Source organism: Manacus vitellinus, unplaced genomic scaffold (genome assembly GCF_001715985.3).
Source record: "Manacus vitellinus isolate BGI_N305 unplaced genomic scaffold, ASM171598v3 scaffold_48_pilon, whole genome shotgun sequence".
Lineage (NCBI taxonomy): Eukaryota > Metazoa > Chordata > Aves > Passeriformes > Pipridae > Manacus > Manacus vitellinus.
In genome coordinates this window covers 2,079,889-2,091,131 of record NW_021940593.1, presented here as the reverse complement: position 1 = coordinate 2,091,131, position 11,243 = coordinate 2,079,889, and the positions used below count along the sequence as shown (strand labels likewise).

Below are 11,243 nucleotides of genomic sequence, written 5' to 3'. Positions count from 1 at the left end.
GCCAAACACACACAGAACCCGCATTTAGTGAGAATGCAGCTGTTTAATAGTTCAAATTGCAGCTCAGGAGGGCTCCCCTGCTCCGTACACATGGTTCGCAATCTGAGGCTGGTTAAATACAATCAGGATTTTCAAAATCATCGTTCCCAAGTTTTACGACATGCAAGTGACCATGAAAATATTTGGCTTTTTTTATTTTATTTTTTTTTTACTTTATTCTTTTAAGTTTCTGAACAGGCACTTACATGAGGGAGTTGGATTTGCTCTCGGCCGGAGATATCCACGATAGGAGTATCCTGGCATAAAGTACACAGAGTCTCTGCTTTATCAAAGTGCCACAGTAATAAAACAGTTCTTACAGAAATGTAATTTGATTATTCACTTACTCATAAAGTAAGGTTACCAATGACACTTGCACCGGAGTTCACTCTAAAGGCCAAGTGAACCCCAAGTTCAAGTCGCCTTCCCCACAGCAGGCTCTGGTTTCTCCCCAAGCCTGTCTGGGACAGAGCCCAGGCTCTGCTGTGAACAAAGGCTGGCTAACTCCTTAAAGCTACTTCTTCAAACACTAAATGCCCATGAGATGATGAGAAAGATAAGCAACCTGCTGTGCCAGGCAAGCATCTAAGTTTTAAGGCTGGCCTGGCTTCCAAATACCTTTCCAGAAGACCACAGAAGGCTCATTTGCCCTCTAACAATCCTGGAAGGATGTCCTTGGAGGACGTTTTGCCTCTCCTGTCAGACAGTTAGGGAGACAGACTGTGAAGACAGTGGGATCGTGAAGCCGGGAGGAAAGACAGTATTTGCAAAATAATCAATGTTACCAGCATTTACTTCGTCAGTAAGAGACAACTACTTTCAAACACTTCACCGCTCAGCACCTGAAGGTGAACTCATAACAACACCTGCACAGTCACTAATTACTGGGCAATGAGCCCCCAAGAGTCAGGAGTGACTCCCGTGAAAGGCTTAGAGAAGTCTGGTAGAGAGAGAACTGGGGGAGGGAGGGCAAAGATGCTTCCATTCTTTGCTACTGACAGATTCGAAGCCTTTTAGAACCCGTGGTGAGGTGTCTGAAGGCTCCACAGTTATCACAGTCATGTACATGCAGCTTTAGTTAACCCCTGTCCAATGTAGTAATTAGGAGTCTTAGGACAAATTCACCGTAAACATTGAGTTTTAGTGTGATTTAGTCAATTGTGTCTTACTGCAGTTTCAAAATAAAACAAATGCAAATAAGCAACATCGGAAAGAAACATGCAATAAACAACATGAGAGAAGGGAAATGCTTTAGTCTACATTGTAGAGGTGAGCAGCAAAAATCAAGTACACCGGCCTACCATGCATGGAAATAACTAGATTTAAGCTGACACATATCCAAGTGCATATAACATTACCAAATTAAAGTAAATGTGCAGTATAAAATAGTAGCTTAAGAAAGTTCCAGTGTTTGAGAAAGCACTTTATTTTAAGTGTATATACATACTTGAAATTTAACTGAAGAATGCTTTAGTAGTATGGGAAACGCAGCACTGCAAGATGAAGGAAGACAGTTGTAAATGGGAATTTTGGCCTTCTTTTCCCACAGGCTGCTGCCATCTTTAACCTGCTGAAGCATTGCAAAGTTTTTCACCTTAGACCAGTTCACATTTCAGGTTGCTCAGCAGATGCTTGTGACTCTGGAGATTCAAATCGCTGGTGAAAGTTTGTTCGTTGTTTCCTCAGCTTCTCAGGAGCTTTTCTCCATAAAATTATTTCCTGTTTGAGGAAGAAAACGCTCTTGAAACCATCACTTACCATCAAGGCAGAAGCATCAAGTACCTTAAGTTCCTGATAAACAAATACTTTTTGGGAACATAAAGAAAAAATAACCAAAAACAACACCCCACAAAATGCTCTGCATCCCCCTGCTTAACACTGCACTTCATATGAAAGTAACAGAAAGACAACACAATTCAGGCTGCATATTTAGTTACTGCCTGAACACTTGCAATCTTGAGCAGTCACCTCTTCCTTAACTATCCCTACTCCCAACTTCAATAGTATTAAAGGGTTCAAGAAATTTTTCTTCCACTTTTTCTCAAAATCCAAAGCCATCATAGCCACTGCATGCTCCAGCTACCTCTTATTTTCCAATTCTAATTACACTGCCTTGCCTACTCTGCAAGAGGAAGATTTGATATAACCTGCACAGCTTCATTCCAGTGATCCTTTTGGCTATTCCTTTTCTCAGCATCACCTCATCTTTTGTAACATTTGAAGCCAAATGTCTTAGCCCTTATTACAATTTTGCAAATCTGAACCTGGGCTAATGCTGAGAGGAGAACTCCCTCTGCAGCAGTTTAAGAAAAGAAGCAAACCAGTGCATCTCTAGCTCATTTTACCCACAGAGTGTTTTGTACAACAGCCCAGATAATTCTGCAACGGGATTGCTACAGACCATACCTGCTGCTTGAAGTATCGTCTGTCTTCTTCATCCACAAGCACCAGATTTAAGAAGTACCTCACTGAAAATTTTTTGTTCACGTCCCTCATTGTTGGAGTTGGGTCGTAGCCTGCTAAGAACAGTCTTATAGGAATCGATTCACCTTAAAATAAAAAAAAAAAAAAACACCTTAAATTAGTTCTTTAAAACTGGAATAATTAACATAGTTTCAGAAAACATGGAAAATAAAGGCAGTTTCCCAAGCACTGTCTGTGCCCCTTCCTTGGTTAAAGAAAAAAAATACACAATGCCCCTCCAAAACAAACAAAAGAACCACCACAAACCAAACAAAAAGAAAATTACAAACATAACGCTGAGCACAGAGGCAAGTATGACATGAAAAGTGGGAATCCTTCCTCACTGCAAGCAAGGTAGCTAGGAAAGGCAAAAGGATCAGTATGTTGAAATTTCTGGAGCTGGCCTATACCACGGAGTCAGGTTTGACAAAAGGATCAGTCAGAATTTCCAATGGTAAATAAGGGGAAAAGTTACTAGGATCCCAAGTGAAATGTAATAAGTGAATAAAAATGTCTGATTTGAATAGAAAAATCCACCATCATTTCAGCAACCTAAGAAGCGTGGTTTCTGCAGAAAAAAATAATTATCTGAGCCATCTCTTCTCCCCCAGATGTTTTAAATACAGTTTTAAACACAAAATGCTTGCCCTTTAAAACAAGCACAGTTACTTACCTTTAACCGGTGCACCATCCATTATTTCATACTTTGCAATGGTTTCAGTCTCTGTTGTGGTGCTGGGTCCTGGTGAAACAAGTTTTCACTGTGAGAACACGTGGTCCAGTCTCAAACATTTACAAAGCTTTATCACACAACTGCCATCCCAAAGCATTTAAATTAAGGCAACACTGCTGCTTTGCCTTTGTCTTGCACGTGAGTTACACGTGGCCAAAGCAAGCACACCACTAAGTATCCTTGCCAAAGCACAACAGGCACAGGGGAGTCAAACCCCAGAGAGAAGGAAGTGCTTGAGCTAAAGCTGCAACTACTGACTTTGCTCTCCAGGTCTGCACACCAGCACAGGAGCTGCCATTTCGTTTCTCTTACCAATTCCAGTGATCTCCTTTTTGATCAGCTGCAACTCCATGTGCTGAATTTTTATTCTCACTAAGAGGAAATAAATTTTTCCAACAATCACATCCTTTAAGTGATACCTTTAAAAGAACAGAATGGGGGTTTTCATTAAAGACCAAACACAACTCTCACACCTTCTTGAATCCCAGGTTACACAGGTGGTTATGTTATCTGCCTGTTAGCTTACTTCCCCACTGAGATCAGCACCTCAGCCAGAGCAGCACCACTCAAGTATTCCCATTGCTGCAGTATTAGCAAAGGAGGTGCTGTAGTCAGACTGAAAAGGCACAAATGCAAAAATCAAGCCTCAAATATTTGCTAGTGACCTTCCTGGCAGTACCACAGGCAGAAAAGACAAGTATTTCTCAGCAAAGGCCATTGTGTAATTAGCACTTTACATTTTAAGTCTCCAGAAGCCAAGGCTGGTTCATCCAATATTACACACTGAGCCCTTTCATCCCCAGTTATTCACCTGAATGTGTTTTGGGTTGACACTTACTTTGACTTGTTGTATTCAAACTCTATATGGAGACAGTCCTCAATGCCCACTTCCATTTTGATGGAGTTGTTTACATCTGGGTAGGTGGCGAGCTGATGGACAATCAGATCATACTCCTTCACCAAGTCTGACAGACGCCTCACGATTGTCACTTTTAGAAAATACCTAAAAGAAGGGCACTGAGTTACACAACATGATTCAGAATTACCTGAGGTACAGGTATTCTTTGAAAGACCAGTGTACTTTCTCATAAGACTAAGCAGAAAAGAGTAAGACACCAAAACAGAAGACAAAGCACTCATAAGTAGAAATGGGGAAGTGTTTTCTTCAGTTGTGGGTATGCTGGTTTTTTAAAAGGAGAGAACATGGACCATCTTCACCTGATTGAGCTGCAAGAATTCGATTTATACAAACAGCACTGAGTAATTCCAAATTAAGTAGAAAAGGCCACATTATAACACGATCCCAGCAACTCCAATCAAGGCACACTAATTACTGGCTGATACATGTCCCATTTAATAACCAAAAGGAGGAAGGGGAGGCAGCATAAATGCTAAATTATGGATTTTCTGCAGGGGAGGAGAGGAAAGAAGGTTGAACAGTTACAAACCTCAGTCTGACGTTGGCACCAATGTAGGATTCATATGGCTTTTCAACCTGCATGAATTCAAAGTCATAGTTTCTGCTTTGGGTCAGTTCTCCAGGTAAGGCCAGTTCTTTCACTAAGTTTACAAATTCATGGGTATTGCTTTTGTCATTGAAGAGTTCTAAAGTTAGGAAGTTAAAGGAAAACATCTTTCAGTGTTTATTTTCAGCAAACAAAACTGTCTCTAATTTGGCAGGAGTAAGTGAGAGTACAACAGAAGCAATTAATTTAAAATACACATATTTGATCAAATTTTTTGTCCAGGTTTTCAAATTACCTTCAGTTCTAGCAACCCACAGTAAGCATTCCTGAAGGGCTAACTGCAATGAACAGAGCACATGCCACTAGCATGGCATTGTTTTTTAATGACAGTTTAGCTAGCTTTAATAAGCACTTCTTGCCTTGCACGCTCTGTAATTAGCATTGCCTGGTTTGGGCTTCCAGCATTTATTGCTGCAGGGACAAAACCTAAGCAATGTCAAGGCTGGCTCATTTAGGACAGGCCAGCAATCCTAACTGGTCTCCTGCAGATTAACACCACCTATCAAATGCTTTATTGTTACTACTAGTCTACAATCAAATGGCTTTTATGACCCCTGGTCCAAGTCAGTCATTTGGAAATGAGCTCTTAAGACATAAGTGCAGACAGAGCAGTTTCACAGCAACAGCATCTCCTGTCCCCAGAGCAGTGTCACCCATCCCTACCTCTGGGTCAGGCAATTCTCACCGAAAACTACCATAAAAATTACCCTAAAAATCCAAACCCAAGCACTTCAGTATCTAAAAATAAGCTTCTCTACAATTCAAAACTGAACATCAGTGGTAGCTGGTTTTACACAAACTGAAGCTTTTCAGAAAAGAATAAATGAACTAAACACACCAACTCCACAGTTTATCATGGCCAATTTGGTAGAAACTAACACTAACTAGGAAATGCTTACTTTTCTAACATGGCCACAAATTATCTAAGGTGTACCTGGTTTGTTATGACAAGCATTTCTCTCATACAGAGTTTATTTACTGCTGCATATCCAATACCTTTTGTGCCAGTCAGGAAAGCTGCTGTACTCTGAGAAGCTGGTTTAGAGTAAGTCTTTGACATGGAGTTAGTCTCCAAACAGTGCAGAGAGAACCCACTACTGCACTGCTTTCTGCATTACTATATGAAAACTCAGAAGGATGAAAGAAAACACGGGCAAGCACAAAAAGCAGGAGCTTAAACCACTTCTGCATAACTCCATGGACTTCTAAATGGTAGCACAACACAAAGTCCCAGAAACACACAAAATTCAAGAAACACTGCATCAAATTAAAGTCATTTAGAGAACTTAAAAATCAGAGTAGATGAAAAACAATCTGTACAGCTACTACAAGACAACAGATTAAATGAAGCTGACATACATGAGCTCTTTTTTTTCCCCTATCTCCAAATGCCTCATTCCCATCACAGTCCTGTTTTATTCTGGAAGTTTGCTTTTACAGCTCCCTGATAAACCTCAAAGTATAAAGCAGCAGGTGCCAGTACTCAGTCACACCTGCAGTGCAGAGAGATCACCTTGACTGGTAAGAGGTTAGATATAATAGGGATTCCCCATAGTTCCAATCTGAGCAGAGTTAGGTACAGTCATAAGCAATTTACATTTTTAATGTCAATACCACATTATCTCGCTAAAAAGCACAGAAAACCTCCAAAGCATCAATCATGGTTTGTGTTAACAGTATAAAACTAGGTTTTAGAGAACCAAGTACCATAGAATTTTAAAATTTTTGCTGTAGGCTGCCCCATCATTTATTTTTTATGCCTCTTCTCTGTCAAAGGCATAATTAAAAAGACCACAAATTTAGTTTTCAGAAATCTCCGGTGGTTATTAATCAAAACTATTTTAACTAGTCTGAGACAGACTGAATATTCACCATTCTCCTTCACATATATATCTCTCTCCCAGTGACTTTCTGACTACAAAAAATTAGTAATCACTTGCTTTAAAATACAGAGGATATAACTTCCCTTTGCCATTTATCATCCACTAATCCAACCAGGTGGCATTGTTTGAGCCAAACTGCTGGCAGCCACAAGCCCCTAACAGCCCCTTTATAGCTTAAACTCACCAATTTGTCCTACAAATTCAATTCTAATTCCTTGGTGCTCTAGTCTCTTCCCATGCTTCAGGGAGACGTTCACCTACCAAGGTAAAAAGAAGAAAAAAAAAAAAGTTACATTTTTTCAACACTTTAATACATCACCTCAGTAATAAGGAAAACATATTAGTACATTCCTATGAAAACTAAGACCTCTTCTCAGTGGCTCTCCCTGAGCTTGAAGGCAGCCAAATCAAACAGCTGATTATAAAACTAAGCATTTCCAAGGCACCACTAAAGCATTCAAGAAAAATCTAATCATCCACGAGATTGAATTGAATAACTAAGCTTGAAACTTCCAAGTCCCAAAATTAAGAATCCAAGCCAGAGCTTAAGCAGAGTTCAATAAGCCAGTTGTGATCCTCTTGCCATCTTTGAAGGCTGAGAGCTTCAAAGCATCTTCTGACAGTCACATTGGAAGTCCAAAAAAGAACTGCCCCCAGATGCATTCCTTTCAAGTCAAGTGAGCTTCAGTCCCTTCCTTAGCAGATTGCAGCTAAATATTGGTGTTGGAGAAGTCAATGAAAAAGAACAGATATTGAAACCTTCTATGAAGGCCTTAATTTGTGACTTTGATTCTCACAAACAGACAAGAAAAGATTCCACAAGGGAATACTTTCTATGGAAACATTTAAATATTTAAGCATGTATGATGTTTGCTTATGAGAACAGTGACGACCAAAGAAATTCCTGTACTTTAAAATCCAGTACATTGTCAATATCTGAGTAGGAAATAAACCACTTGAATAATCCATCTTTGGGTGAAAAGAAACAGAGGGTAGAGGGAAGCTGTCCAATAAGTGACTGGTGCTCCAGACCTCCTCATCCCGCTATGAGTGTGTTAGTCAAAACTCATGAGGCACCTCTCAGGCATCACCAACACAAGCAAGCAGTGCTCCAGTGATCACAAACTTCTCCCTCAGCCTCCTGAGTTTGAGGCCCATCTTGTGTGAGTTCCACATCCCTGGAAGGATCTTTCTAGAGAACCAAGACCTTTGCATGAACAGTATCTCCAGAGCAGGAAGACGCGCAGCGACAACAGGCCAGCCAAGGTCAAAGTAGGCATTTACAAGTCCATCTCAGAACCCAGCGCCCAGCTCAAGTTTTTGGCAGAAAAGTGCATGATAACAGAAATATTCAGAGAGCAAAGATGACTCCAGTGAAACAGAACAAGGGGTTCCAAAGTGCAACACTGAACGTAGAGAAATCCCCATGGCAATCTAAACTTCATGGTCTTTTTTCCAGTAAGAAAAACTCTTGTTGATTCAGCAGCCAGCCAAACTTCATACATTCCTCCTCTGATGCAACTCCAGAAACCACTTCAGGGCATGAAACACAGGGTTGTCTTCAGGGTACGCAGAGCAGGTTGACTGTGCCAGCCAAAGATTACTGTTACCTGTGTTGGATTGTGGATTTTGGAGTTCAAGGGGAAGGAGAATCAGAGGGATCCAGTTTGGAACAGTTTTCTCGTCAGCAGCAACGACAGGATTGCACATCTTTGCACAAAAAGCTTATTCATAAATACAAGATGACTGGAAACAAATAAACAGCTACTGTTCAGTTTTATCAGCTGCCTGGATGATTATGGCTGAAGAGATCACATACAGCAAAACACTTTCCTCTTTGAATAACACCACAAGCTGAAAATGCAGATCCCATAGCCCTCCTACATGCACCTGCATGCCAGAATCAGTACAGTAATTAACAGTCACTTCTAAATAAATATGTACCTTTCCTGAAACAGATTCTCCATCGTAGAAGAGAAAATGCTTTTCTACTTTACCATCTTCTGTTTTGATTTCTGCTGGTTTTCGTGTTTCAGCATCATTAAGGACAACATCAATCTCACAAACAGGAACGAAAAGGTTTCCAAGAAAACTCTGGAATAACAAGAATTGGATAAGTTACTACACAGTGGACACTCCATTTTAAAAGTGATGTTTACTTGCAGCTGTGCACTATACACTGGGGAAAAGCACTTGTGCTTCCATGAAGTTACAAATCCATTATGTATCAGAGACCCAAGAAAGAGTGATGACAAAGGACAGTTGTTCATCCAGCAAGTAACTGAAATCATGTCAGTAACAGGCAGTGACAGTTCTTACAAAATATATCATTTATAAAAAGTACAGTGTAGTTACTTCTACTAAAAAAAAAAAACACACTAAAGCAAAGCAGGGTGAAAAGAAACAACAAAAGGCCTAAAGCATCTCCCTGGTCAGGGAAGGGGAATAGGGACTTGCTCTGCCTACACCCCTAGTTCTCTTTAACAAACAAAGAGAGCAGCTTGGAGAGGCAGCAGTTCTTCATACAACCACCTCAGCTACACAGCTCTGCCAGCACACAGAGGGGTGTTCCAGGTGTACCTGTAACACTGCTCCAGGCACAGTTTGTGCTCAGCTCACCACAGCACTCCCCAGGCTGCAGCTCTGATCGCCCCAAACACAAGACCCTACAAGAGATCATCCTCTGACCTCGCACAAACACTTCTTACAAAGGGCTCCAAAACATGTTAGTGCCTCTATGGGAAACTCATCAAGATTAGTACAAAAGCCAACACTTTCCTCCTGAGAATTAGACACTAATCTGCTTTGATGTACTAAAGCAGACAACACTTCACTAATTCATGATGATTTGGGGGGGGGGGTTGAGAAATTACATTATGTTCTCCAGGAGAACATCTGTTTCAACTAGATAAACTTGGTATACATGAAACAGCCTGTCCTGGTTTCAGCTGGAGTTCATTTCTCCTAGAAATAATTTCTTCTAGAGTTAATTTGTTCCCAGTAGCTGGCATAGTGCTGTGTTTTGGATTCAGTATGAGAGCAATGTTGATAACACACTGAAGTTTCAGTTCTTGCTGAGTCGGGTTTATCCCAAGTCAAGGATTTTTTTCTGCCTCATGCTCTGACTGCACTCAGGAGGTGCACAAAGAAGGTGGAGGGGAGCACACAGACTGGGGGAGTTACCCAGAAGGGGCCGGTCGGGGTCTGGCAGGTGGTGAGCAATTGTATTGTGCATCACTGCTTTTTCTTTTTAACTATTATTATTATTATTATTATTATATTTTACTGTGTTTCAATTATTAAACTGTTCTTATCTTAACCTTCAAGTTTTACTTCTGCTTCTCCTCCCCATGCCAGTGGGGTGGGAGGTGAGGGAGCAGCTGCCTAGTGCTTAGCTCCCACTTGGGGTTAAACCACGACAGTCATTCTCACTTCACCAATTTAATATAAAACACTGAGTAAGAACACATTCCAGGACATTCTGGGGACCTGAGGTTTGAAATGCTGCATTAATAACAACAAGCCCAGAGGAAAGTTTGGTCTGAATGCCACCGCTCAGCAGCAGGAACACTTTGTGCTTACCCCTCCAAGCCAAGCAGAGACACAGTGCAAGCTGGAGCTATAGCATCCACACAAGACTAAATTTTGTTCAGACAGCAATCAGCCCTAATTCAATCCACAAAGATGTATATAACTAACTGAAACCCAGTTATATCCACTTCCCATTCTGAGGGGAAAGCAGCAGCAGCAGAGGACCAACAAGGTGGTCAGATGTAAAACTGAACTGTCTTCCAAGTCTCTGCCAAGCACAGATTTGCACTGACTGCCAAAAAGATGATTTGTTTTTTTTTTTAAAACACTGCACACCAAAACCATTACTGACTTTTGGCTCCTGAGGAAGAGCAAAAAGAAAAGTTTGAAGAAGAACTCCAAATTTTAGACTCTTCTAAACATAAAATGCTTTTGAGCATGCCCGCATTTTTTCCTTAGAAACTGTACTCGTTTCCCCGAAACTAAACAAGAGAGCACGGAGAGAGCACGCCACGTCTAAGCAAACAACAAGATGCTCTCACAGTACCTTCCAGCTCTGAAGCTGCACCATAATTAACAGTCAGCCAGACCTAACACTGGTAACATCACCTCTCAGGAGGCTGTGAGCACTTCAGAGCTAATCTCGAAGGGGGGCAGTGGATCTCCTCCAGGGAGGACAAGAACATACGGAATAAAGAAATCAACAGCTGGTATCTCCCCCAGTTGCTGTCGAAGATACCGCTGCAGGGAAACTATGCAAAACAAGAAGTATTTTAAGAAGCCACCATACAGCTTATTATGTTACAGCTTCGGAGAATGCAGACGGAGAACGGGGGTTTTCAGAAACTCCTGTTTCCGAGCGTTCGGACGCCTGGCTGTGCTGTTGGGTTTATGCAGAAGACAGACGTTGAAAATGCTGGTACATCGGGGCTAAAACCCCACAGCACTGAGTCCTAAGTGCGAGTGAGAGCTGCCCTGAAGGGCCTGGGGGGCTCCGGCAGCTGGCACAGGGTGCAGAAATCCCAACCTCGGCTTCATCCCGAGCTCCGAGCGGCTTCTGGCCCCCCA

The 11,243-nt window shown here is 41.4% G+C and overlaps 1 protein-coding gene across 2 annotated transcripts; it reads right to left on the bottom strand.

Annotated features, from left to right (window-relative positions):
• Positions 1 to 23: 23 nt before the first annotated feature.
• Positions 24 to 10,982, bottom strand: VPS26A (VPS26, retromer complex component A). Of its 2 annotated transcripts, none has more exons than XM_029962619.1 (9): positions 10,966 to 10,982; positions 8,589 to 8,738; positions 6,829 to 6,901; positions 4,684 to 4,840; positions 4,074 to 4,238; positions 3,548 to 3,654; positions 3,176 to 3,244; positions 2,446 to 2,588; positions 24 to 1,758 (listed from the first exon to the last, which is right to left on the bottom strand). In XM_029962619.1, the coding sequence occupies exons 4-9, from the start codon at positions 4,734 to 4,736 to the stop codon at positions 1,645 to 1,647; spliced, it is 651 nt and encodes a 216-aa protein (XP_029818479.1). In that variant the 5' UTR covers positions 4,737 to 4,840; positions 6,829 to 6,901; positions 8,589 to 8,738; positions 10,966 to 10,982; the 3' UTR covers positions 24 to 1,644. The 2 variants fall into 2 exon arrangements, with proteins under 2 accessions (XP_029818479.1, XP_025751692.1); XM_025895907.2 differs by lacking the exon at positions 10,966 to 10,982 and adding an exon at positions 10,723 to 10,919.
• Between the last annotated feature and the right edge of the window lie 261 nt (positions 10,983 to 11,243).